At 42.4% G+C, this 27,322-nt stretch overlaps 2 protein-coding genes across 7 annotated transcripts in view; one reads left to right on the forward strand and one right to left on the reverse strand.

Moving 5' to 3' along the window:
* DMGDH (dimethylglycine dehydrogenase) overlaps positions 1-27,322 on the reverse strand; it is a 120,620-nt gene that overhangs the window by 65,316 nt on the left and 27,982 nt on the right. The window contains exon 2 of one of the 4 annotated variants that reach the window (XM_078004926.1): positions 15,674-15,737. Coding sequence is in view for 1 of the 4 variants with exons in the window: in XM_015140321.3 (XP_014995807.3) it covers positions 4,823-4,923 (101 nt within the window). In the remaining 3 variants the exon portion in view is untranslated. Of the gene's footprint in view, positions 1-4,549; positions 5,784-15,673; positions 15,738-27,322 lie in introns of those variants that run through there. The other 3 variants (XM_015140322.3, XM_078004925.1, XM_015140321.3) reach the window with 3 other exon arrangements.
* On the forward strand, positions 4,834-25,520 carry BHMT2 (betaine--homocysteine S-methyltransferase 2). 3 transcript variants are annotated; one of them, XM_015140325.3, is made up of 8 exons: positions 4,834-5,123; positions 12,905-13,037; positions 14,847-14,938; positions 16,173-16,364; positions 18,300-18,447; positions 18,692-18,874; positions 19,131-19,359; positions 23,945-25,520. In XM_015140325.3, the coding sequence occupies exons 1-8, from the start codon at positions 5,091-5,093 to the stop codon at positions 24,024-24,026; spliced, it is 1,092 nt and encodes a 363-aa protein (XP_014995811.1). In that variant the 5' UTR covers positions 4,834-5,090; the 3' UTR covers positions 24,027-25,520. The 3 variants fall into 3 exon arrangements, with proteins under 3 accessions (XP_014995811.1, XP_014995810.1, XP_077861054.1); XM_015140324.3 differs by lacking the exon at positions 23,945-25,520 and adding an exon at positions 21,764-21,914; XM_078004928.1 differs by having other exon boundaries at positions 4,840-5,123; positions 13,895-14,938.

A 27,322-nucleotide genomic window follows, 5' to 3' on the forward strand; every position in this document is an offset into this window, starting at 1 on the left:
GTGACTTAGGCAACCTGGTTGGGGGAGGGGTATTTGAGCCCCATTCCATATAATGATTCTGGTCCATTGTAGCTACTATAGCCAAAGAAATGAACAAGCAGCTTTTTTTTTTTTTTTTTTTTTTTTTTTCTTCAAAGAATCTAGAGAACAGGTCAGGTTCGGTGACTCACACCTGTAATCCCAGCACTTTGGGAGGCCAAGGTGGGAAGATTGCTTGAGCCCAGGAGTTCAAGACAACCCTGGGCAACATAACGAAGCCCCGTCTCTATAAAAAATACAAAAATTATCCAGGCGTGGTGGCACATGCATTTAGTCCCAGCTACTTAGGAGGCCGAGGTAAGAGGACTGCTTAAGCCCAAGAGGTTGAGGCTGCAGTGAGCCATGACTGTGCCACTACACTCAAACGTAGGAGACGGAGTGAGGCCCTGTCTCAAAAAAAAAAAAACAAAAGATTTAAAACGGTACACCTGTCTAGGGTACTTTACCATGAATCAAGCTTGTAGGACTGGAAGTTGCTCTAGATGAGTCTGAGTGAGAGGTGAGTGAATGTGAAGGCCTAGGACATTACTGTATACTACTGTAGACTTTATCAACACTGTACATTTAGGCTACCCTAAGTTTATTTTTAAATATATTTTTCTTTTTTCAATAATAAATTAACAGCTTACTGTAACTTTGTTATTTTATAAACTTTTAAATTTTTTTGACTTTTGTAATAACACAGTTTAAATGCAAATGCATTCTACAGCTATATAGAAATATTTTATTTATATCCTTATTCTGGAACCTTTTTTCTATTAAAATATATTTATATTTTTTTAACTTTTCAAACTTTTTTTTTTTTTTCCAAGACAGAGTCTCACTGTTTTGCCCAGCCTGGAGTATAGTGGCTCGATCTTGGCTCACTGCAACCACCTATCGGGTTCAAGCAATTCTCCTACCTCAGCCTCCCACGTAGCTGGGATCACAGGTGCGCACCACCACACCCAGCTAAGTTTTGTGCTTTTAGTAGAGGTGAGGTTTCACCATGTTGGCCAGGCTGGTCTTGAACTCCTGACCTCAAGTGATCCTCCAGCCTCGAATTCCCAGGGTGCTGGGATTACAGGTATGAGCCACCATGCCTGGCCAGAGCTGTCATCTCTTATGATAACAATGCCTTCTTCAGGAATACCTCCTGAAGGACCTGTCTGAGCTGATTTTACTGTTAACTTTTTATTTTATAAGCAGAAGGAGTATGCTCTAAAATAATGATTTAAAGTATAGTGTAGTAAATACATAAACCAGTAGCACAGTCATTTATTATCTTGTCAAGCATTATGCACTGTACGTAATTGCATGTGTTATACCTTTATGTGACCGGCAGCACAGTAGGTTTGTTTAACCAGCATCACTACAAACATGTGAGCAATGTGTTGCATATGACATTATGACAGCTATGACATCACCAGGTGATAGGAATTTTTCAGCTCCATTATAATCTCATGGGACCACTATTGTATATGTGGTCCATCATTGACCAAAACATCATTATAAGGCACATGACTATACATATATGTGTATTATAATATGTATATTCTATGTGTGTACACATTTTAGAGTAAATTGTAGGTATCATACCCAGTTACTTCTAAATATTCTTGTGCTAGTTTTGTAAGAAAAAGGACATTCTCTTACATAACGACAGTACAATTCTCAAAGTCAAGAAATTTAACATTGATATACTATTATCTAATCTATAGTCCATATTTAAATTTAATCAATTATCCCAGTAATGTATTTATAGCTAGTTTTTTCCAGTCAGGGATGAAATCCAGGATTCTGTCTCTTTAATCCCCTTTAATTTAGAACAGTTCCTAATACTTCCTTTGTGTTTTATCACCTTGACATTTTCAAAGAGTACTAGCCAGTTATTTTGTAGAACAGTTCTTACTGTGAGTTTGTCTGGTGTTTCCTCATGATGTATTTTTGACAAAAACAACATGAAATTGATGTGGACTCCTTCCCAGTGTATACGATTAGGAAGTGTATGATGTTGGTTTGTCCTGATATTGGTGTTATTTCTATCTGATGACTTGCTTAAGGTGGTATCTGTTGGATTTATCCAGTAAAGCTACCAATTTTTCCTTTGTATAAGTAATAATGTGAAATTTTACTTTGAGACCATGTAAATATCCTGGTCCTTATCAAACTTTTACTGAGTGGCTTTAACATCTATTGATTATTTCCTAACTGCATCATTCCTATTATATTTAATAGATGGCATCCTACTGTAAGGAAGTGCTTTTCTTTCACCCTTGCTTGTTGGTTGGTTGTTTATATTAATACGAATTTATGGATATTTATTGTTTTCAGTGGTTTCCAATCCATTACTAGTCATCATTTATTTTAATCCCAAATTGTCCTAGATTTGGCCATCAAGTTCTTTAAGTTGACTCCTGTATGCTTTTGACATGGCTCCATAATTCTTAGAGCATGTCCTTATTTCCTAGTGCCACAATGTGTTTCAGTACTTTGGTTTCACCAGTTTTTAGATGACTGTTAATGTCTCTTTGTGTGTTGTATAAGAAAAAAAAAATGTACATATGACCCAACTACTTTGGACAGAAATCCATTTTTAAATAGACTGGGCATATCTTGTACTTTAGTTGAAACCATTATAGTGGTGACAAAAATAATAATCTTAAAGGTTCTTTTTTGTGTGTTCAAAAGAAAGAATTATTTCTTTCAGGATGGTGGTCAGTTGAAACAACAACAACAAAAGAGAACTTAAGATCGGGAAACCTGGGTTTGAGTCCCCAGTCCAATTGAATAGCTATTTTAGAGAAATCTACACAAAGTTTTCTCATTGACAAAATGGAGCTGTGAAGGTTCTGTCTGGCAACATATGATAAAGCATTATCAAATAGATAGTATTTCCTCTGCCCAGCATGCCATAACAGGTTTCAGGCTAGGTATAGTGTTTTTGATTATGTGGATAACTATCTTAAAATCCTTCTGAATGTAGTCGAGGATGGTCATAAAGGTATCTGAAATAAAAGTTAGGAGCCATGCAAAAAAACCAGGTCAGTTATCTCCCATATTAGAAATGACAAGCACAACCTGAATTTGTGCTTGTTCAACTGCTTTCCAAAATAAAACATTTTTTTGATAGTTTGAAATTGGGTATATAAAGAATATGCAATTGAAATAACTCAAATTTTGGGTGTTTTTGTTTTTGTTTGTGAGATGGAATCCCTGTCACCCAGGCTGGAGTGCAGTGGTGCAATCTCGGCTCTCCCTGCAGTCTCCGCCTCCCAGGTTCAAGCGATTCTCCCGCCTCAGGCTCCCAAGCAGCTGGGACTACAGGTGCACACCATGACGCCCAGCTAATTTTTGCATTTTTATTAGAGACAGGGTTTCACCATGTTGATCAGGCTGGTCTCAAACTCCTGGCCTCAAGTAGTCTGCCCACCTCAGCTTCCCAAAGTGCTGAGATTATAGGCATGAGCCACCACACCCAGCCAAAATATGAATTTTTTGGATAGTCTTGAAATTTGTATCTTATTTATCTAGTCAGTTTTAAACAGATTAACTTGTTTGTTAAATTTCCATTTTATTTTGCATTGGATTAAAAACAAGATTATTATAAATATTTTTGTGATGCTTTACAATTTTCAAAGCACTTTCACATGCATTCTCTTATTTAATATTCACAGCAATCCTGTGAGTTACATAGAGCAAAATTAGTATCCTCATTTTATAGAGGAGGAAACTGAACCTCAGAAGTGTAAGGTCACATTCTGTGTAACGGATGGCGCAGGAACTGTGAGTTGGTGGCTATTGTCTCCAGCACTGGAGACAAACCTAGCACATCATAACACCCAGTAAATATGTGTTGGATGGATAGATGGAACTCAAAAGCAGGTCTTCTGATTCCAGAATTTCAGGTCATAGGACATAAAATAAAATTCGAATCAACTCATAATGTTGAGTGATGCTGGTAAACAAGCCTTACCTGGCAGCCAGGAATAATCTGCAAAAGTAAGAAGTCGAAAGATGCTCAGCATTGCTCATGTTTAAATACAGACCAATCAAAACAAGGACATGCCATTTTTACCTATCAGATTTAGCAAAGATAACAAAATGGGCTATTCTGGGAACTAGGGAAGATGTGGGAAACAGACACACACTGGTGTGCCGCATGCAAACTCTTGCCACCCATTTGGAGTATGTGTTGCTGTCTTTCGATCTTTCAGATGCATGTAACCCTTTCCCTAACAAGTTCACCTTTAAAAACTGGTGCTACCGACTCCCATATGTACTCAAAGATAGAAAATTTCATAAGAATTTTCACATGCACGTTATTTGCAGTAATAAACAACCAAAAACCATTTAAATGTTAACGAACAGACTGTTTAACGATAGTGTAGAATATTGACAGGATGGAAAACTATGCAGCCATTAAAAGGAACAAGGCAAGTCGGTGTGTGCTGATATGGAAAATCTCCAAGATGTATTGATAACCGTAAAAAGCAAGATATCAAAAAGCCAAAGAAAAACCTATACTGACCTGTGTTTGCCTACGCATAGACCGTCTCTGGTTAGATTCAGAACACACTGTTAACAATTGTCGACTGGCCAAGGGGATTGGGGCAGGGAGAGACTTTACGCGGGGAACCTTTGGATACTGTTTCACTTTATAATTAATAGATAATTCGAGAAGATATATCAAGGCCCATTTCTTGAAGGCCGGAGCGCTTCTAACCTCAGAGCCTGCCTCAGCCTCTGGCTCCCACCCCCGCAGCCGCCCCTTCGCGTCTGAGCAGGCCGGAGCCCCACTCACCCTTCCCGGCCGCAGACAGAGTGCGGGCGCCCGGGAGAGCCCCGCCGCGGGCAGCTCCGCAGCAGGAGGCCCCGCAGCCGCTGCGCGCCGGGACGGAGCATGACTAGGCAGAGGCCGAGGCCGAAGGCGCGGGCGCCTGCTCCAAGGCCAGCGAGCAGCCTGAGGCCGCGGGGCTGGCGGGGCGGCGGTCGGACCCTCCCCCGGGCGGGGGGCGGACTCCTGGACGGCCGCGCGCCCGGGAACCCGGCGCCCACAGAGCGGCGGCACCATGGCACCTGCCGGACGCCCGGGGGCCAAGAAGGTGAGTTTCCTCCCCTTGATCCTCGCGGAGCCCCTGGCCGCTGTGAGCGACTCCGTTCACATTCCGCGTGGATCCCTAGCCAAGCCCTGGGGCCTCGGCAAAACACTTGGACTGGACGGCCCTGAGCCTCGATTTTCCCCAGTCACAGGTTGATTAGCGTTTAGGGAGGCCTTACTCGGTGCCCGGCGCTGCACAGAGTGCTGTGCTCAAGTTATCTCCTCATCTTGACAATTATCCCCATTTCACAGGTGAGGAAACTGAGGTTCAGCGAGTCAGGCGACTAGCTCAGGGTCACGAGTCCAGCCCCGCGGGGAGCGAGGATCGGAAGTCTAGCTTTCGGACTCAGGTCGCGAGCACGTTTTCTTCCCTCAGCCGACCCGCACCCGCAGCTCTTTGGGCTAATCCACCCCAGAACCCTTCGGACTGTCCCTCGCGTTTTGGAAAAGTCAGCAGCCTGGCCTTGCGAGTCGCCAGCTGGCCTGAAACCAGTCCTGGATAAGGACGTCCCCAGAGCTGCGGCGCAGGATGGAGGGTGGGTGGGATTCGCTAGGACCCCTCCACCTCCTCCCACCCGGTGGTCCCCAGCTCCTGGCCCCTTTCCCGGTCTGGTCACCAGATGTTGGTTTTATGCCCAGCCATTTCTTTGTCGGGTATGTGTGGGGGTGGGAGGAAGGGGTGACTAAGCAAAATTAGGAAGGGCATGAGCTTGGACGAAAAACATCCCCAGGACCATTCAAAGAGACCCCCACCCGCGCCAGCCCTGTCATTCAGAGTGGGAGGAGGGGAGGAGGAGCAGTATATGCATGGAAATGTGTATCACCGAGCTATTTATACTAAAAAGTTAGGAACGACCAAGATACTCTGCAATAGGGGATTCTAAATAAATTAAGGGTCATCTACTTAAGGTATTAGGCAATTAAATAACTTAGTGTGAGAACCAGCAAAGTGCTTTGGCAATGTTAAGTTGCAAAAGGAAATATATCACAAACTGATCCCAACCGTATACAAATATTTATATACACACTGTAAGGAAGGACACATTAATGGTAATAGTTACACAAGACGTGGAATATTGGTTTAAAAAGCATGTTTTAGGATATTTTTTCAGATTATAAAAGTAAAATGTGAGCATTGAAAGAAATAGTTAATAAAAAATAATCAAAGAACATTGCGCTTTTTTCTCTCAACTTTAATGCTATGTTCATCTTTACAGTTCATTTTTTTTAACGTTTTTAAAATGCCCTATTTTTGTTCAATTTCTTTGGGGCCTCTGCCGTTACAGCACCAAGATTATCACACACTAATCCATGTGAATGTGTACCTGGGAGTTAAGGGGTTAATGGGAAGGAACTAATCTCACCTCTCTCCTCAGCTAGCAGGTACATTTTAAGAATTCATTTAATTGCTACAGACAAGACCTCCAATTAGGTCTTTAATCCAAAAGAGCAGCTCCGCTGGCAATTCTAGGAAGAGGGGGAGATATTTTAGATACATTGGGTTTTTCTGGTCACCTCCTACTACACAGTGAAGTTGATCCCCACTGAGTATGAATAGAGATGTCTTGAAGCCAGATCTTAAACCCAGAGGTCTTAGGTAGTGATATCTGCAAAAAGGGGGCATAAATGCACCCTAGAACTCGCTGTCAGATGCAAGGCAGGTTCACTGCCAAACTGATGGGGAGGATGGGATGAAAATATAAATGTACTGCAAAATTAATTTACAGTATTCCTTATTTTACATATTCCTGTCTTTATAATTATAGAGCTGACTTTAGATAATGCTAGTATAATGGTGAGGAACAACACACACTGGGGCCTATTGAAGGGTGGAGGGTGGCAGGAGGGAGAGGATCAGGAAAAATAACTAATGGATACCAGGCTTAATACCTGGGTGAGGAAATAACCCATATAGCAAACCTCCAATGACGCATGTTTACCTATGTCACAAACCTGCACATCCTGCACATGTACCCCTGAACTTAAAAGTTAAAAAAAAAAAATCTAAAGAAGGGATCATACGGGTACAGTAATTAATTGAGGTAGTTAGAATAGCAGTGAAGGAAGGGCTAAAAGATGCTCTGAATTCAAATCTTGATAACTTAGTTATTTTGCTAATGGATATGTAGAAAAATGGCCAATTGACCAGGCACAGTGGCTCACACCTGTAATCCCAGCACTTTGGGAGGCTGAGGCAGGTGGATCATCTAAGGTCAGGAGTTCGAGACCAGCCTGGACAACATGGTGAAACCTCGTCTCTACTAAAAAATACAAAATTAGCTGGGCATGGTGGCAGGTGCCTATAATCCCAGCTACTTGCAAGGCTGAGGCAGGAGAATTGCTTGAACCCTGGAGGTGGAAGTTGCAGTGAGCTGAGATCGTGCCACTGCACTCCAGCCTGGGCAACAAGAGTGAAACTCTGTCAAAAAAAAAAAAGAAAGAGAGAGAGAGAGACGAAAGAAAGAAAGAAAGAAAGAAAGAAAGAAAGAAAGAAAGAAAGAAAGAAAGAAAGAAAGAAAGAAAGAAAGAAAGAGAAAGAAAGAAAGAAGAAAAAAAAAGAGAAGAGAAGAAAAATGGCAAATTTAAAATGGTGGACAAATATCCAGATAACAAATGAAAACGTATTCCTCCCTTTACTTGGTAAAGTCAAAAGATACAAGATACAGTCAAAATATATACTACAATTTTCTTAAAACCTACCAGATTTTCTGCTAAAGAGTAACATTTTTTCTTCTTGAGGACAAAAATTCTAGCATATGCAACACATCTGACATTTTCAAAACAGTCCTATTTGTTTGCTAATTCTTGGCATAGTTTCTTAATTGTCTACTCATTTTAGTTGTTATATGAGGTGGTAGGGATATAGACCATTAAGATATGTCACCTGCCTCCAAGCCTCTTACAGTCAAACTGAGGTGACAGGTAAGTAACCAGATACTGCTGTACAGGGGGATGCATGAACGAAGTGAAGCAAGACACAAAAGGGGTGTAATCACAGGTGAGACTGGGTCCGTGAGCCTGTACTCTGGTAGCAATGGAAGACCGTTCAGAGTAGGGCTGGAGAGTTCTCTACTCTGGAGACCATTTCAATAATCAAATGCAGTGAGGATGCTGGGGCATTTGAGAAATGTGTAATACACTTGGCATAACCCTGTGATAGGTTAGATGTGGGAGGTGAGAAGCTAACCTACAACATCTGAATTCTGTGCCAGTGTTTTCCCTCGACAATTGTTTGATTAAATTTGATTCTTTTTTTTGTTTGTTTTTTGAGACAGAATCTCACTCTGTTGCCCAGGCTGGAGTGTAGTTGTGCAATCTCAACTCACTGCAACCTCTGCCTCCCAGGTTCAAGCGATTCTCCTGCCTCAGCCTCCCAAGTAGCTGGGACTACAGGCGCTGCCACCATGCCCAGTTAATTTTTGTATTTTTAGTAGAGACAGGGTTTCACCATGTTGGCCAGGCTGGTCTCAAACACCTGACCTCAAGTGATCCACCTGCCTCGGCTTCCCAAAGTGCTGGGATTACAGGCATGAGCCACCGTGCCTGGCCTAAATATGATTCTTAACATGGTGAACCTAATGAAGTGTATGAGATTTTCAGGAAAAGAGTTTGTACACAATAACTGTACCTCTGACTTTCTCTTCTGTATTCCCGTGTAGCATTTATTTGTCACATTCTCCTGTGATTATGTTTTGATCTATTGGTTTTCTCCAAAGTAGCCAGACTTTGAGCTTGTGGAGGGCAGAGACCTTGTCTTATTCTGATGTTTATCCCACTTGCCCACAACTATACCTGACACGTGGAAGGTCTCCATAAACGTCCAAAATTTAAGGCCTTTTTTATATTTCAAAAGTACAAATTGAAAAGAGTGAATTGCATTTTATGCAGGGAGGAGAAAGAAAGAGATGAGAATCACAGTAAATATTAACATTTCTTCTGCATTCAGCTAAAATTCAGCTTTAGATATAAAATATGGAAAAATAACCAGAGTTGAGAGCTCTCTCTGCCAAAACAGTGTTTATGTTTAACATAGTTCACACAGCTGGGCTCCATTTACCTGCCCTCCAAGTGCACAGTAAAAAGAAGATGCTGTAGGTATGGTGACCTATCATTAACTAGAGTTATTTACCTCTAGTTAAACCCCTTCTGATGGACCTTCTTGCACCGCAGAGGAAAGAAAACTAACCACACTGCCAGACTCCTTTGCAGCTAGGATCTGGATAAGAACTAGGATACCCAATCAGATGCACCAGCATGAGTCTGGGAAGGTGGAAGCATAGCAAGCATGGCCATAGTGCAGCATTCCAGTGTCATGTGAGGGGCAGCTGAGGTCACTGGAGCAGCCTCCTTCTCCCTATATGACAGCTGTGTCCTGAAGCCAGCAGTTTACTAGTGGTTTCTCTTAGTTGTGACAGAGGGTGCAGCCCCAGGCAGCCAATTCAGTCATGTTTTTCTAGGGTCATTCCTGGAAGCCCAGTGTAAATTTTTTATGTACCCATTTCTCAATATTAAACTCCTTTCTGCTTAGCCGGAGTGGTTTGTACCTCTGCAGCTAAACTGGACATGGGGATAAAGCCAGAATAAGACCCCTCCCTAGTCATGCCATTCAATGGCGATTGAGAAATCATTCAAGCCATATTTGACCTCCCATGTTTGGTTCCATACTGTTAACAGGACTGTCCTGGGAGGCTCTGTGGGAGGATCCTCACATGTCTGCTTTAATTTCTGGTTGCTTTTATTAGATCCAGGATTGACCTAGGTAAGAACAAAGACTCCTGTAACCAAGATCAAATTAGCTTCCCTCTTATTCTTTATTGCCTTTATAGCCTTCCAACCTCCTGGAAAAAGATTGAAGACAATAATATATCAAGTAATACGGCCAAAATGCGTTTGAGATCTCTTTGTTCCTTGGTATCCAAGGAAACTTGCTCCTGATACCTTGGGTGGGTCACTTTGTGTGGGGAGTAAGCAAAGGAGAAATAGCAGATGCCAGACACTAGAACAGAAGCAGTTTCTCTCCAAAATCTGTTCCTCCTCCTTCCGTAGGATTAGCGTTGGAGCTGGACACATGGGCATTCACTGATGATACTTCCTGGCTTCCCTTGCAGCAAGATAGAGCCATGTGACTAAACTGTCACGCAGGAAATGTAAATGTCAATGAGATGAGTCACTTCTAGGTCTGAGCTAAAAACTTTAGGATGAGCCTTGCCACACTTTGTTTCCTCATCATTTGAGACAGAGTATGAACGTGACTCTGATCAAGTTTCCCCCATGCTGAGGAGGACAGTACCCTAGGGCTGGGTTGGCAAACGCTTTCTGTAAAGGGTTAGATAGTAATTATTTTTAGCCTTGGGGGCCATAAAGTCTTGGTGGTAACTACTCGACTCTGCTACTGTAGTGGAAAAGTGGCCGTTAGAGAGTATGTAAATCATTGGGCAGGGTTTTACCTAAGACCATTTTTACAAACACAGATGATGTGCCAGATTTGGTCTGTGGGCTGTCATGTGCTGACTCCTGCCACAGGGAATGGCAAAGCAATAAGATGAAAGGACTGTGCACTTTGGTGCACACTCCGTAAAAAAGAAGCCCCCCACAAAGAGTGGCTTTAAATAAAAGTAGTTTCTTTTTCCTCTGTAAGAGGAAAGTCACTGTTTGTGGGGCCTCTTTTTCACAAGGCTTAGTTTCACCCTACACCGAACATGTAGCCCAGTAAGCTGTCTCTGTACCCTGCTTGATGTCTCCCTTGGATTCAGGAACTGAGGGAGTTTATATTGATTTCACAGAACAGATAAGACTAGTTAGAAGAGGCATCTGAGGCTTTTCTCCCTGATCCAGTCATTGCTTTGTGTCTGGCTATGGGCAGGCCTGAAATGAACTGGCCTATTATCAATAAAAGGTTGCATCTTTCACTAATGCAGCCTAGAAAAGAGGGATCAGGATTGCTGTGGGGGTTGGGGGGGGTGGTTTGCAGTGGTCAGGGAAGGCATCTCTGAAAAGGTGACACTTGACCAAAGACCTGAAGGCAGTGAGGGGATGACCCTGCAGGCACCTGGGGAGATGTGGTTTAGACCAAGCAAAATGGGAAAAGTTCTCTTATGCCCTTCGCAGGGTGTGTGATGGGGGTGTGGCTCACTTCTTCAGCTCCCCGCAGCTTAAACCCCTGGGGTAGCATGCAGGTACCCCATGGCAGCGTCCAGGGGTGAATGTTTACAGCTCCTGAAGCCCCAGTGGGCGTGTGTTACAGTGTGCTCTTTCAGCTTCACTGTCCACTGGCAGCTTGTGTTAATCAGTTCAATTAGACCCTCTGCCTTATTGAAAGGACAGAGGGCTTTCAGTATCCCAGGGTTCTTGCCAATGTACTGGAAAAACTGGATCCCACGTGGGCTTGGAGAATGAGTGCAAGGTTTTATTGTGTGGTGGAAGAAGCTCTCAGCAGATGGATGGGGAGCCAGAAGGGGGATGGAGTGGGAAGGTGGTCTTCCCCTGGAGTCAGGCCGCTCAGCAGCTGGGCTCTCCTCTAACCACCCCGGCCAAATTCTGCGTCGTCTGTGTCATTCTGCCGCTGTTGGCCTGCCAAAGTCTGTGTGTTCTTCTGCCAGTGTGTTTCTTTCAATGTCCAGCTGCTTGTGTTTGTGTTTGCTAGGGTCTTGAGGTTTTTATAGGCACAGGATGGAGGTGTGGTGGGCCAGGGTGGTCATGGAAAATGCAACATTTGGGCGCAAAAACAGGAGTGCCTATCCTCACCAGGGTCTGTGGGCACAGGCCTGAGGCCTTCCTTTATCAAAAGGAAACTGCATCCCATGGCTAACTGCTCTGAATGGAACCTTTTAAATAAGTTATGAGTGGGCTAAATAGAAAGGTGGTAAAATAGAAGGAAAAGAGAGTAGGAATTTAGAAGCTAGTCTGATTTTTTACTTCCTTGGCTCTGTGATCTTGGGCAAGTCAACCATTCTGAGCCTCAGTTTCCTCATCTATACCTGAGAATAAAAACTGTCTGTCCTGCCTCACCGGCAGAGTTGCTGGGAGTGCCGTATGATAACACACGTGTGGACACACTGCATGATTACGAAGCATTGTGTCCACTACAGTTCTGTTCAGTGACTGACACGAAGAAAAGGTTTATTTTTCTCACCTAATAAGAGGTCCAGGGGTAGCAGCCCATGGCTGCGGCAGCCGCCCAAGGATGTCTTAAGAAATCTGCCTCATATGGCTGTCAGATGACTGCTGTACTCCCAGGCATTATGTTGGCATTCCAGCCAGGAAGGAGGAAAATAGACAAGGAGGAAGGGAGTGGGCGTCTATGTCAGGAAAGCAAAACTTTTCCAGAAATCCTCCACCAGCTTCCATATGTGTCTCACTGGCCAGCACTGTGTCACAGGGCTGCTCCCAGAGGCAAGGGAGCCTGGGAATTTTTTGAAAGTTGGGGGCATTGTCCCCCCACACACAAAAAAAGGGGAGAGAATGCACACTAGTTAGACAACTTGCCGTGTTGCCACAAACGCGTTGAAAAGCCAAAATAACTATCATGGAATCAGCACTATAATTTGACTCAGATTAAATGTTATTTAAGAATAAATAGTCTCAGCCCTTTCATTGTACAAAATAGGTACCTGGATTGGCCAAGAAACACAGTATGCTCAATCTTTCTGAAATATTATTAAGCACATTATTTTAACAAAACTACAGCTCTAAGAACATAATACATCTTCACCTAAAATTAGAAATTGCTTTTAGAAAAAAAAAAAAGGTAGAGCAGAGCTTAGGTGCTGTTTTTCTCTTCTTCAGGGGATTTTGGAACGCCTGGAGAGTGGGGAGGTTGTGATTGGAGATGGCAGCTTTCTTATTACTCTGGAGAAGAGAGGCTATGTGAAGGCTGGGCTCTGGACTCCAGAGGCAGTGATAGAACACCCAGATGCAGGTTGGTGCCACATCCCCAAGAGTGTCTACCTCAGTGGTGTTTTATTTAAATCTGATTGAGAGAAGATCAAGAAAAAAATAACAACTGTTTCAAAGGGGTGTTTTGCTTGCTAAAATTGCCAAGATGTGGAGACAATGGCAGTATGAAGGCGGAAGTATATGCAAGAAAATGACCTCTCTCTTCCTTTCTCTCTCTCTTATATACACACCTACACACATCACACACCCACACATCCACACGCCCACACACACACACACACCCCCACACACTCACACCCTTAACCCCACATCCACACACACCCCATATACACACCCACACACCACAAACACACGTACACACCCACACACTCCCACACACACACCCACACACTCACACCCCTAACCGCACATCCACACACACCCCATATACACACCCACACACACCACAAACACATGTACACACCCACACAACACACACACACACACCCACCACACTCTCATACACACACACATCTGCATCTTAATGTACAGGCAGTGCTAAAATAGACATCTTAATATTTGTTCCATGAATATTTACCTTGTAGATACACAGAGTTTCCTTAAAACAGCAAAGCTGTTCCTGCTTCTGATTCACCCTGCTGACAATGTGCATGGTTAATGTAACAGTGTGTATAGTGAGGGTGATTAATGGTAGTCACAGTGTAACAGAGCACAGACAGCCAGGTCCCGGGGTTGGGAGGGCAAAGAAGTCAACACAGTTTTATATCATCCTCTTGGCTAGAGGTAAAGAACTGTGATGGGATTAGATAGTTACCTGAAATTAGAACTTTAATTCTCTTCTGACTCTTTTTTGTGTGTGTTTGTTCTCCTAAATTAAAGTGGGAAAATAAAGCCAGAGAATGAAATGGGTGAAAGAGAATACTAGCTGAGACTGGAACTTTTGATTCGCTCTGATTTTATGTATATTTGCACAGCATATCAGATAAACCTAGGATCCTGTCTTGGTTCTTCCACCGACCAGCTGTGTGACCTTGGACAAGTCACTTGACCTCTCCAAGGATCCATATCTTCATCTGTTTCACGAGGGCACAACACAGGCTAGGTGTGAGGACTCATGAGTTAACCTGTGTGAAGTGCCCTGCGTATCTTCAGTACGATGGCCATTATGATTGGTGCATCGGACACCCAGAGTTCTGTGGCAGAGCAGGACCAAGTTTTGTCCCTTTGGTGCTTAACAGGATGTTTTCATCTGGCCCAAGAAGAACTTGTTCTTAATGTTAAAAGACCTTTTTGCTAAACTGGGAAGAAAGTGCTGGAATAAGAGTAAGGATACGGGAGGAGGGGCGAAAGTGGTGAAGGAGAGGAAGGAATGACTTTCGGATAGCCAGGGAAAACTTCCAGACTGCTCTCTGATGTTCCCCAGCTGCTTGCTGCTGACTCTGATATGGGTGCCACCCACATGCATTCTGCTTTCTACGAGAAGCTCCTCACTTTACTTTGAGGGCTGCCAATGCTGACTATAGTAGACCAGCTATGTCCTTCACAACACAGGTATAGAATAAACCTCTCTGGACTAAGAGACCAAAGGATAATTGGCCAATCTGGTCTTAATCTCTGCATGTGACTGCACCAAGTCATTGAGGCCCATCACCAGAACAATACAAGGCTACTCTAAACAGTACATCCTGCCTATGAATTCTACTGACCTTAATCTATAACTTTTTATCTAGGTTTGAACTGAGGTATGATTGAAAGAGATAGGAGTCAGTGAAAATGACAGCTTATTTCTTTGTTCATTTATTTCAATGTTTAAAATCCAACTACTTTGTAGTTCGTCAACTTCACATGGAATTCTTGAGAGCAGGATCAAATGTCATGCAGACTTTCACCTTTTCTGCCAGTGAGGACAATATGGAAAGCAAGGTAAACGGCAATGGCTGGACGTGGGGAGGGAGTCATCTATTAAGAAATAACCTCTACATGGGAAGCTATGGCATTGATGATGTGTTACTATACTTTATTACAAAAGTCCATATAAGTATCTATGTATTAATTGTCACATAAAGATGTATACTAACTAGGCTGGGCACAGTGGCTTACACCTGTAATTCCAGCACTTTGGGAGGCCGAGGTGGACAGACCACTTGAGCCCAGGAGTTCCAGATCAGCTGGACAACATGGTGAAACCCCATCTCTACTAAAAATGCAAAAATTAGCTGGGCATGGTGGCAGGTGCCAGTAATCCCAGCTACACGGGAGGCTGAGGCATGAGAATGGCTTGAACCTGGGAGATGGAGGTTGCAGTGAGCTGAGATCACACCACTGCACTCCAGCCTGGGTGACAGAGCGAGACTCCATCTCAGAAAAAAAAAGAAGTTAATATATACTAAATGAATTAGCTTTCTCTCCCCATTTAGGTATAGGAGGGGTCAGGGCTAGGGGTAAAATAAACCATTGGAAGGGCACGGCTGTCTTCCTGTGTTATTTTTTAGAGAGAAAGCACTTCATAGATGCTCTTTTTACCTTCTCATTTCACATTTTTCTCTTCTGGAGACATGGAGGCCCAAAAAAACACAACACTGGTGTAGAAATGAGAAAAAATGGGTTTAATATCCAGCATTGCCACCTATTGGTTGTGGCTTTGTGTACGACACCTACCTGCATTGAGCATTGGTTTTCTCTCTGCAAAATGGAGATAACGGTAGTACTTAAGTTCATCGACCTGTTGAGAAGAGTAAGTAAGATCAAAGATGTGGACGTATTGTGAAATATTCTGCAAATGTAAAATGTTAACACATGCAAATATTAATGCCCATTAATTCATTCAACCAACCAACATGTACTGAGTATCTGTTATAGTCCATTCTCTATGTTAGATTCAAAGATGGTACAAAGGCATAGATCCTATCTGGAGGCTCAAGGTCAAGTATGGGAGGCGAGCAAATAGTTACTAAAATCCAATGTGGTAAGTACAATAATGGAAATATAAGGTCATGGTAACAGAGGAGATTGTACCCAACTCTGCTCATCTTCTCTGCTTGCATTGAAAAGGGTGGCTTACACTCATCTTACTTGTTTATTGTTCCTTTGGTTATCTTTTATATTTTACCTTCAAACTGCTAGGCTCACCATCTGAACTCTTGCTCTCTAACCTCAGTGGGAAGATGTCAATGCTGCTGCCTGTGACCTCGCCAGGGAAGTGGCTGGCAAAGGTGATGCTTTGGTTGCAGGGGGGATCTGCCAGACATCAATATACAAATACCACAAGGATGAAACTAGAATTAAAAAACTTTTTCGACAACAGCTAGAAGTTTTTGCCTGGAAAAAGGTGGACTTCTTGATTGCAGAGGTGAGGCTAGTATTAGAGGAAAAGGATTGAGCCTATTTTGCAAGCATAACTGCAGAGTCTTCACATTCCATGAGAGTATTGGACAGCCTTATGCCCTCGTTTCTTCCATGTGGGTGGTCAAAGGTTTATTTAAATGCATGGCAGTCAAGGTCAACATTCCCTCATTGGTATGCTAGGTTCTCTTGGAGCCAAAGGACAGACCCAGGGGAGGCCTGACTATAGCCTTTGATCTTCTAAGGTCTGGGTGGCTGCAGAAGCTGACTCGGGGGACTCCACAACCTAGAAGGAAGCATAGGGCACAGTGCATCCAGGAGCACCCTCTCCAGAGTGAGAAGCCAGGCAGGAGGACACTGCACGTGTGGGCTGAGGACTGAGAGAGCAAGGCCTAGAAGGTGGTGGCTGTCCAGGCTTGTCCAGGCCCCACCAATAATGCTCAGCACCCAGTAGTTTCCATAGCCTTCCCCATCCATGTCTTGCTCTTCTTGCCTCTCTGCTTTCACTCAAGCTATGACATGTGAGTTACATTTTGAAGAAAGAATCAGTAAGTATTGGTCATTGATTGGACATGAAGGCCCAGAACATTCTCTTTCCTCCACTTCCAAAAAGAAAGTCCTCATTCCCCATTTCCCGACATAACTGCTACTGCCTGGAGTCATGCCTTCAACCCATGACTTTACACCAAACAAGAGAATATTCCCTGGCCAGGCGCGGTGGCTCACACCTGTAATCCCAGCACTTTGGGATGCCAAGGCAGGTGGATGGCATGAGGTCAGGAATTCGAGACTAGCCTGGCCAACATGGTGAAAGCCCATCCCTACTAAAAATACAAAAATTAGCTGGGCATGGTGGTGGGAGCCTGTAGTTCCAACTACTTGGGAAGCTGAGGCAGGAGAATGGCTTGAACAAAGGAGGCGGAGGTTGCAGTGAGCCAAGATAGCGTGCCATTGCACTCCAGCCTGGGTGACAGAGTGAGACTCTGTCAACAGAGAGAGAGAGAGAGAGAGAGAGAGAGAATAGCCCCCACCATTATTCCTTCTAGTCACCTCACTGAACTCTGCTGAAAACTTTGCCTCATCCACCTGCCCACGCCTGGCCAACCCCACTGGGAACAGACATCTGCAGGGACAAGCACAAACTCCACCCTCTGTGCTTTCCAGATGGATGATGACACCACTCTGTTTGTTTAAGAACCCATCTTTTGATTCTCTCTGTCATTGCTCACACTTCTTCTGCAGAATTTGTTTCTAACTCAAGAGGAGAAACAGGAAGATTTCTGGCTTTTCTTTAGTTGCCTTAAGGTCAGCTTTTCAGCTGTGGCACTGAAGGGGGTTGCTGGGAAGCACCCCAGAAAATGACACAGGTTTACCAGACAAGATATCCTGTCTGCCACTAGCAAAGAAAGGGAGTAGTTATCTCTCCCATGCTGTGCCTCAATCTTCTCATCCGGGGAAATAGTATTTCCCTTCCTACTTTATGGAGTACTTATGAATATCTAACTAGAAGCGAATATAAAAGCTCTTTGAAGTATATAACACATGATAAGCTACTCATTGTTTCAGAGACTACCCCAGTTTTATAAGAGATGAATCTAAAATTTATTAACGAAACTTTTCCTCCTTCAAAGTTATGATTTTAAATACTCAGATACTTTGAAAATCTCTGGATGTGTTTTCTTCTTTTTCACTCATAGGCATCATCTCACTGAATCAATGATCCCTGAATGAAAAACTATAAGTTATTGTTATAGGAATGAAAATATTTACTCGGAAAGGTATTCTTTAATCAGTCTTATAGACACACATTCCTTAGCAAGTTTTATTGTATATATGTTTATATTCTATTTGGTAATTTTTATAACTGTTTTGCTATATTTACCTTTACCATTCAAAATCTGCTTTATGTTTGGACCAATAGAAAAAGTGACATTTCTCTTAGTATTTTGAGCATGTTGAAGAAGCTGTGTGGGCTGTGGAAGTCTTAAAAGAATCCGATAGACCCGTGGCAGTTACCATGTGCATAGGCCCAGAGGGAGACATGCATGATACAACCCCCGGAGAATGTGCCGTGAGGCTGGTGAAGGCAGGTAACTTGGACCCATACAGTGATACACAGCTCAGTTGTTGCTTGTGAAATTTAACAAAGTGTGCTTGATACTGTGAGAGCAGTTTGGAAATAAAAGAATTAACTCCAATCAGTTTTCTCATCTGTAAATCGTGGGAGGTGGAGGGGGATAGCTAACCTCTAAGGTACCTTCCAACTATTAAAAAAATAAGAATAAACAAATAAATAAATAAGTAATAAAATGTAAGTGTTATTTCTTTGCACAGGGGCTTCCATCGTTGGCGTGAACTGCCGCTTTGGGCCCGAGACCAGCTTGAAGACGATGGAGCTCATGAAGGAGGGTCTTGAGCGGGCAGGGCTGAAAGCGCACCTCATGGTGCAGCCCCTGGGGTTCCACACGCCCGACTGTGGCAAAGAGGGGTTTGTGGACCTCCCAGAATATCCCTTTGGTAAGCTCAGGTGCATAGTAGAGGTCTTTGTATTTCTCGTTGTGACAAAATCCAAATGGCTATAATAAATCGTGGCTCAGTTTTACAATAAGAAACTGCATATGACAAAACATTCAGTGTTAACCAAAAATGAGCTACCAGAAGAATGCATCATCTAAAGTTTACAATTTTTTTAATCAGAAAAACTGCTCATTATAGCATCCACCATTTGAAAATGAGAACAGTAACAGAAATGCTGTTAACTATTGTGATACAGGACTGGAGTCCAGAGTTGCCACCAGATGGGATATTCAAAAATACGCCAGAGAAGCCTACAACCTGGGGGTCCGGTACATTGGCGGGTGCTGTGGATTTGAGCCCTACCACATCAGGGCAATTGCAGAGGAGCTGGCCCCAGAAAGGGGCTTTTTGCCACCAGCTTCAGAAAAACATGGCAGCTGGGGAAGTGGTTTGGACATGCACACCAAACCCTGGATTAGAGCAAGGTAAGCATTTTTAAATTAACATTCTTATTATTTTCCTTTAATCTAATTTTGTTTATTGTTGTAAATGTTATGCATGCACATGGCAAAAAGTATAGAAACGTATAAAGCGAAAAGTAAAAATTATCCCCTTCCTGACACCAGTCCCATTTCCATAATTGTCTTCAGTCCATTCGGGCTGTTAGAACAATACCATAAACTGGGTGGCTTATACACAACAGAAATTTCTTTCTCAGTTCTGGAGGCTGCAAAGTCCAAGATCAAGGTGTCAGCAGATTCAATGTCTGGTGAAGGCCTTATAGATGGTAAAGGCCATCTCTAAGGAAGCAGGCATTCCTTACAGATGATACCTGCTTCCTGTGTTCTTACATGGTAGATGGGGCACCACAGCTCCCTGGGGGCTCTTTTATTTTCTTTCTTTTTTTTTTTTTTTTTGTTTTTGTTTTTGAGACAGCATCTGACTCTGTTGCCCAGGCTGCAGTGCAATGGCGCAATCTTGGTTCACTGCAACCTCTGCCTCCCAGCTTCAAGTAATTCTCCTGCCTCAGCATCCCGAGTAGCTGGGATTACAGGCGCCCACCACCACACCCGATTAATTTTTGTATTTTAGTAGGGATGGGGTTCCACCATGTTACCCAGGCTGGTCTCAAACTCCTGACCTCATGATCCACCTGCCTCCGCCTCCCAAAGTGCTGGGATTAGAGTGGGGCCTCTACTAGTCCCATTCATCAGGCCTCCACCCTCATGACCCAATCACCTCCCAGTGGCTCCACCTCCTAATATCATCACATTGGTGACTAGGTTTCAACATATGCATTGTGGGGGACACGGACGATCAGACCAGGGCACAGAGGAAACCTGCTTGTCATTTGTAGTTTGAAATCTTGTACCTCTATTTCTTTCATCATCAGTTTTAAGTGGTTATTATTGATAACCCTTTATGAAAGCTGAGGGATTTAAATCACACAGTCTTCCCCTTTCCTCCATTCTCCTTTTCCCAGTTTTGATTCGTTACACTTTTATTTTTTCTGTTGGATATCATCTTTTTAAGTTAAATTTATATATTTAACCACCTGTTTCTTAGTTCATCAATATAAGGCAGGAATCTCTTGACTCCACTCTCTGTAAAATAAGAATAGATTGCCTTCTGCTTCTTTCCACCTTCTCTCTCTCATCTACCCCTTGGTGTCTCTCGGTTTTACCATACTTTACTATCATCAAGGTTTATAACCATTTTGTTCTATTCTATAGTTATAATTGTCTTTCAAGCATTCTCTGTAGGTTGATCCTAAAAATATAAAATCAGTGAATAACATTTACAATATTATTATAATTGTTACATTAAACAAGCAGGACTCATGAAACATAATTAGAACTCACTTTTATTTTTGTCTCCCTCTATCCTTTTAAACCTACTCAATGAATTCCTTCCTTTGTTCCTATTTGAAAATACTGACATGCTCTAGAACTTCTCTGGGTGCTCTTAGGCAATGGAAAGTTCCATAATCACTTTATTTCACAGGTAGTCTCAGTTCAGTAATTAAAAGTGTTTAGGACTGGGCAGTGACTCACACCTGTAATCCTAGCACTTTGGGTGGATCACCTGAGCTCAGCAGTTCAAGACCAGCCTGGCCAACACGGCAAAACCTCATCTCTACTAAAAATACAAAAGTTAGCCTGGCGTGGTGGCAGGAGCCTATAATCCCAGCTACTTGGGAGGCTGAGGCAGGAGAATCACTTGAATCCAGTGGGGTGGAGGTTGCAGTGAGCCAAGATTGCGCCACTTCACTCCAGCCCGGGAAATAGAGCGAAACTCCACCTCAAAACGAACAAACAAAAAAAACCCCAAAAATAAAAAATAAACAAAAGTGTTCAGGTTCATGGCAAATCAAAACTCAGAGCATGTTTGAAACTTGAAGCTTCTCCCTTTGTCCAGCAACAGCCTTCCACAGACAGGAAACCAGGAAAGGCCAACGTGCTGCTTCTCTTTCTCTGTCTTATGCTCCCAACCCTCCCTTCCCATCTGCTACCCATGGTTTCTGGCCTCCTCAGATTCAAAGTAAGAAGAGAGAGGATGGACGAAGGAGTAAGACTGTTGTTGCTTGCCTGGCACCCTGATAGGAAGCCGGCATGCTTTGAGCCTGGCAGATCTTTGTGAGCATGCTCATGGGTCTTCAGAGGCTTCCACTGGAAACTTTTGTCTGTAGTTCTCATGCCACACACATTTTTCTGACTGTGACTTCCACCTCAGACAGTGGCTTTTTCAACCAGATCACTGCAGATATACTCTGATTTGGGGGTCCCATTGTCCTTCCTGGTGATTCTCTCGGGCCAGATTTTAGATAGCTCAGGCTGGCTCTCTTGCTCTCATTAAACTCAAAACAGCTTTCACCCTTCCTTTCTACAGACAAGCCCTGAGAGTGTGGTCTGACCCCAATTTAACAGCATCCCTTTTGCCCACAAGCAAAGTAGCTGGCCCATTGTTCTCTTGTGGTCTAGATTTTCCAGGGGAGAGTCAGGTGAGTCATCTGGCTGGTTCGTAGCCACCTCCTTTAAACTTCAGCTCAGTGTCTGTCTTGCAACTCCCCTTGATACCTAAAATCCATCATACCTTGGTGTTTCCAGTCAAACTTCCAATCTAATACTCTGTTGCAGGAATAATAGAAAATTGTTGCATTTAGAAAAACGTTCACTGTAGAACAAAGTAGTGTTCTGCAGTGTTCTGTGTCCCTTTATCCATGGGACCATGGATAAAGAGAAATAATCCTATTTACAAAACTTAAGCTACCTGTTGGAGAATGTTCCAAGCATCAAGGTCAAATGAATTTTCTTCTCTTACATTCCCATGGATATATTGTCCAAATCCATGCCATATTTCAATTGGCTTCATACTTGGTCTGACTTTCTTCGTATAGCTTTTGATTTTCAAGGGATTTCTGATTAACTTCCTTTTTCATTGTTGAAAGAAAAATAACAGGGCTTCACTTTCCCTGAGGTCTTATAATTACTGTTCTGTTATGGATCATTGTATTTCACACACACACTCTCATACTCTTTCTCTCTCCTCTGTCTCTCCATGTAGATAATCTTTTGTGTATGTATATGTGTATATATATACATGTGTATGTATATATATACATATGTATGTATATCTGTTGATAAAATTCCATCCCCCTTCCATCTTCTAGAACTAGTCACAACCTCTGCTGTCTTCTCTTCGTTCAGTACTCTTACGTACTTCACCCGTTTTGTGCTTATTTATTCATTTCAGTGGGATTGAAAGTCTTCATTTTTGGACTGGAAAAACTTGCCTAATGCAAATTTACTTAGGTTGTAAAAGTAGGCAAGAATCATTTAGCCGAAACTTTCTTCTAGGGGATATGGATATTTACCAGAGAAGATGGTTTGTATATGTGTCATACTTTTTAAAAAGTACTAAATATAAATATAATTAAAAGGTGAGGAAACATACTTTACTGATGATGAAAATATTTTAAATAAGTGAGAAGTTTATTTAATTATCATCTGCTAGGAATCCTTAAAATTCATTAGCTATTAGAATTAAAACGTTATTCTATAGACCAAAGCAAGAAGACACCCTTTGTACCCTGACTCCCAAACCTACTGATATTCACAGAAATTTACGACTACACAATAAACACTAGATTTCTGACATCTTATCACCCAAAAATACTGATTTACTCATTGTTTTGTAAGTGAAGTAGAAAAAATGATAAAAATATATTTATCAGAAATGACTGTGACCAGGGACCTTTGTACTCTTTTTCCTTTGTCTAACAATAAGAAACAAATATCGGTTAAGTAATTTGTATTATTTTCTTAGTTACTTTTTGGAGAATTATACTTTGACGCATTACATTAAAAACTGTTCTCATATTCTTCTCATTACATTAAAATATTGATAGAGTTAGAAGGACTCTGTTAGAAATTTCAGAATAAATATAATTCATAAAAGTATATGAAATTTAAGGCTGGGCATGTTGGCTTATGCCTGGAATCCCAGCACTTTGGGAGGCCAAGGCAGACGGATCACTGGAGCTCAGGAGTTTGAGACTAGCCTGGGCATCATGGGGAGACCTTGTCTCTACTAAAAATACAAAAGTTAGCCTGGTGTGGTGGTGCACGCCGGTAGTCCCTGCTACCTGGGGGGCTGAGGCAGAAGAATTGCTTGAATCCAGGAGGTCTAGGCTGCAGTGAGCCAAGATTGTGCCACTGCACTCCAACCTGGGCAACAGAGCAATACCCTGTCTCAAAATAAAAAGTATATGAAATTGAAATACCTTGTCTTTTTCTGAAAGGTGGTATGAAACCTAATGATTGTTACTGAAATGTGAGAAAGGCCCCTGGCATTAATGGATATGGACATAGTTTTCTGTCTGTATGTTATAACAAAAGTTCTGCTTTAGCCTGATTATCCACCAAGTTTTGACTCTGGGGTGTGTGTGTGTGTGTGTGTGTGTGTGTGTGTGTGTGGTTATGTACATACGCATACACATATACATATATGACATATTGGACTTATAGGTAAGACTTTTAATTAATTAATTATGTATATATTAAAACACAGGGCTCGAAGGGAGTATTGGGAGAATCTGCTGCCAGCTTCAGGCAGACCTTTCTGTCCTTCGCTGTCAAAGCCAGACGCCTAAGGAGTAGTGAAAGAAAACCCTGAAATAACAGAACGGAAAAAAGTTGCCCTCAAGCCCGACCTGGAACCCTTCCTCGCCTTCATCCTCACCATGCCCTGCTATCTCCAGCTGCTGAGCAGCTGAGGCGCTGCAGCCCCTTCCCTTCCAGTCCACAAGCGCCTACATATTGAGCTCCTGCTGTGGTTAAGCACTGCAACAGACACTACCAGAGATGCAGAGAAGCGAGAGAGGCACCTTGTTCTCCAAGAACTTACTGGCCAATAATGCTGCAGTGCATTCCTTTGAAGATCATCAGGAATAGCCAAACTTGTCTTTGAGGGTGAATTTGACACTTTAAAATAATCAGAAGTCACTGAGACCCAAAGCTAGTGAATAATTCAAGTGACTAAGCTAGGTACTTGAGGATGATAGAGCAACACTAAACTAAAGCAATGAGTGTGCTTTTCTTTAATGATTTATATGATAACTCCAAAGGCAATCCCAAAAGAAAAGATGTAAAGAATGTTTTGAGCAATGGTAGGATTATTGAAATAAATGTATAACTATCCAAAGTGATTACTTTCAAAGATGATTTTTACTTAACGATATTAGGTCCAGCCAGGTGAAGTGACTCACGTCTGTAATCCCAGCACTTTGGGAGGCCGAGGCGGGTGGATCACCTGAGGTCAAGAGTGCAAGACCAGTCTGACCAATATGGTGAAACCCTGTCTCTACAAAAATACAAAAATTAGCCTAGCATGATGGCAGGTGCTTGTAATCCCAGCTACTCGGGAGGCTGAAGCAGGAGAATCGCTTGAACCTATGAGGCGGAGGTTGCAGTGAGCTGAGATCGGACCATTGCACTTCAGCCTGGGTGAGAGAGTGAGACTCCATCTCAAAAAAAAAAAGAAAAGATATTAGGTCCTAGAATTTTTAAAATATGTCTTCATAATCTCAGGTAGCTAGGTTATAAACTATTTAAAGACAAGATCACATGATAAGCGTCTCATAATTCTCCTTACTTAGCATTGTGTTAGACATAGTAATAGGTGCACAGTGAAATACTGTTGATTGTTTAAAAATAAGTCAAAATAAACAGTTTTAGAAAACATTTTCAAAAGTCAGAGTTCAGGCCATGGGCAGGGGCTCATGCCTATAATCCCAGCACTTTGGGAGGCCAGGGTGAGCAGATCACTTGAGGTCAAGAGTTCAAGAGCAGCCTGGCCAACATGGCAAAACTCCACCTCTACTAAATAAAACACAAAAATTATCCAGGCATGGTGGTGCATGCCTGTAATCCCAGCTACTTGGAGGTTGAGGCATGAGAATTGCTTGAACCTGGGAGGTGGAGGTTGCAGTGAGCTGAGATCACCCCACTGCACTCCAGCCTGGGAGATAGAGTTCAAATCTGTTTTGGTCTAATGTTTTCTTATGTTTGTTTTATTTCATGTGTGCCAGTTTCTCTTTTTTCACAACAATTTATCAATTTGTGGCAATAAAATTAAAAGTGATTTACTTTTTGTAGTGTTTGAATGTCAAAAATGTCATGAACATTCTTTGGAATAATACTAGCAAATATTTATTACTCACTATGTCCCAGGCTTTGTTCTAAATATGACCTCATATACATATACCCCCCAACAGGGATTCAAAATTAGATAGTGTTTAACACAGTAGTTTACAGGTAAGGAAACTGAAGTCTAATGAGGCTAGGTAATTTGCCTGAGGTCACACAATCAGTAAATGTGAAATTAGTAAGTTTGCATTTGAACCCTTGGGGCTGGCTCTAGAATTCATGCCCTTAGCTACTGCACTACACGGCATCTGTCATGCACACAGCTGCTGCTGTTTGTCAAAAATCTATCCAAATTTTTCTGTCGCTGGATTCAAAGTATTTTTTATCGACTTTCCTCATTATGAATTAACTCTTCAAACCTGCCATGATTGTTTCTGTAATGTTGACAACCTGGAATTTATTTGATGTAGCCACGTTCCCCATAATACACAACCCCACCCTGCTGGAAATTAGAAAGTGAATCATTTACCATCATCTCAAGGCCTTTGGGGTCCTTATGGGTGACTAATCCAAACCAGCAATTAAATACCTGAATATCCTTGCCAGCATCTTCCCCAGGACCATCCAGTCTCTGTTTGGACCCCTTAAATAGTACCTCACTACCTCTCGAGATCACTTACTCCTTTTTAAGAAACACTTCATTCTCTGGAAAGCTATCCATATATTAACTAGAAATCTACTTATTAATGACCCTTACCTGTAGACTTGGAGCACCTATAGAGCAAATTTATGATTTCTTCCATGTAACTCTTTGAAATGTAAAGATAGCTGTATGGCATTCCTGTACTTACTTGTCCTCATTTCCTTCAACCAAAAGGCATAGGCTAAGATGTGCTTTGTCAAATACTACCTGTGTGACATTAGACAGTTACTTAAGCTTTATGTCTTAATTCCCTCATCTGTAAAATGTGGGTAAAATAGAACCATCCTTATTGGGGTGCTATGAGGATTAAATGAGATAAGTTTCTTAGAAACAGTGCATGTCGTATAGTAGGCATTCATGGCACATTATGTAGTATAATATAGTTATGTTGACTTGGTTTCCAATCCCCTCATCCTCATGGTGACTCTCTTCTGGGAACACTCTGGTACCAAAGCCTCTGCTTATTTTTAGTATCTAGTCCTGAACACTACATTCCAGGGGAGGACTGTTCACACAATATCTCCTGCTTGTTTCATAGATTTTGTGGAGAGGGCAGTGCAGGACATCATGAGAATAGCAAGAGTGAAGAAGGTACATCAGGAGGGAGAGCTGTTTCCACGCCGAATCCCTTCCTTGGGTCTGCACCAGCACAAACGAAGGCTTTTATCTAGTTACTGTACACTTTAGGAGTGCTAAACTGTATAGGAGTTTGAGACCAGCCTGGGAAATATGGCAAAACTCTGTCTCTACAAAAAATACAAAAATTAGCTGTGCATGGTGGTGCATGCCTGTAGTCTCAGCGACTCAGGAGGCTGAGGCTTGAGTCCAGGAGGTCGAAGCTGCAGTGAGCTGTGATCACACCACTGCACTCCAGCCTGGGTGACAGAGCAAGACCTTGTCTCAAAAAAAAAAAAAAAAAAAGGATAAATTTGACTATATAAAAACTTTAAATGTATGAATACTCACACAAAAATACTCTAAACAAAGGCAAAGGCAAATAGGAAAAGCATGTAACAGAGGTCAGCAACCACTCTTCCAGTAAAGGGGTCTTGAGTTGCTTTTGTTCAAACCTCCCCCAACCCACGCAGATGTTATGAG

This window comes from Macaca mulatta, chromosome 6 (genome assembly GCF_049350105.2).
Source record: "Macaca mulatta isolate MMU2019108-1 chromosome 6, T2T-MMU8v2.0, whole genome shotgun sequence".
NCBI lineage: Eukaryota > Metazoa > Chordata > Mammalia > Primates > Cercopithecidae > Macaca > Macaca mulatta.

Bases quoted from the DNA above. Each gene is read 5' to 3' on its own strand.
- BHMT2 (XM_015140324.3), top strand. From the start codon at position 5,091: ATGGCACCTGCCGGACGCCCGGGGGCCAAGAAG. The intron at 14,939-16,172 runs GTAAACGGCAAT...CTCTAACCTCAG, and splicing joins AGGACAATATGGAAAGCAAG to TGGGAAGATGTCAATGCTGC. The intron at 18,448-18,691 runs GTAACTTGGACC...TTCTTTGCACAG, and splicing joins CGTGAGGCTGGTGAAGGCAG to GGGCTTCCATCGTTGGCGTG.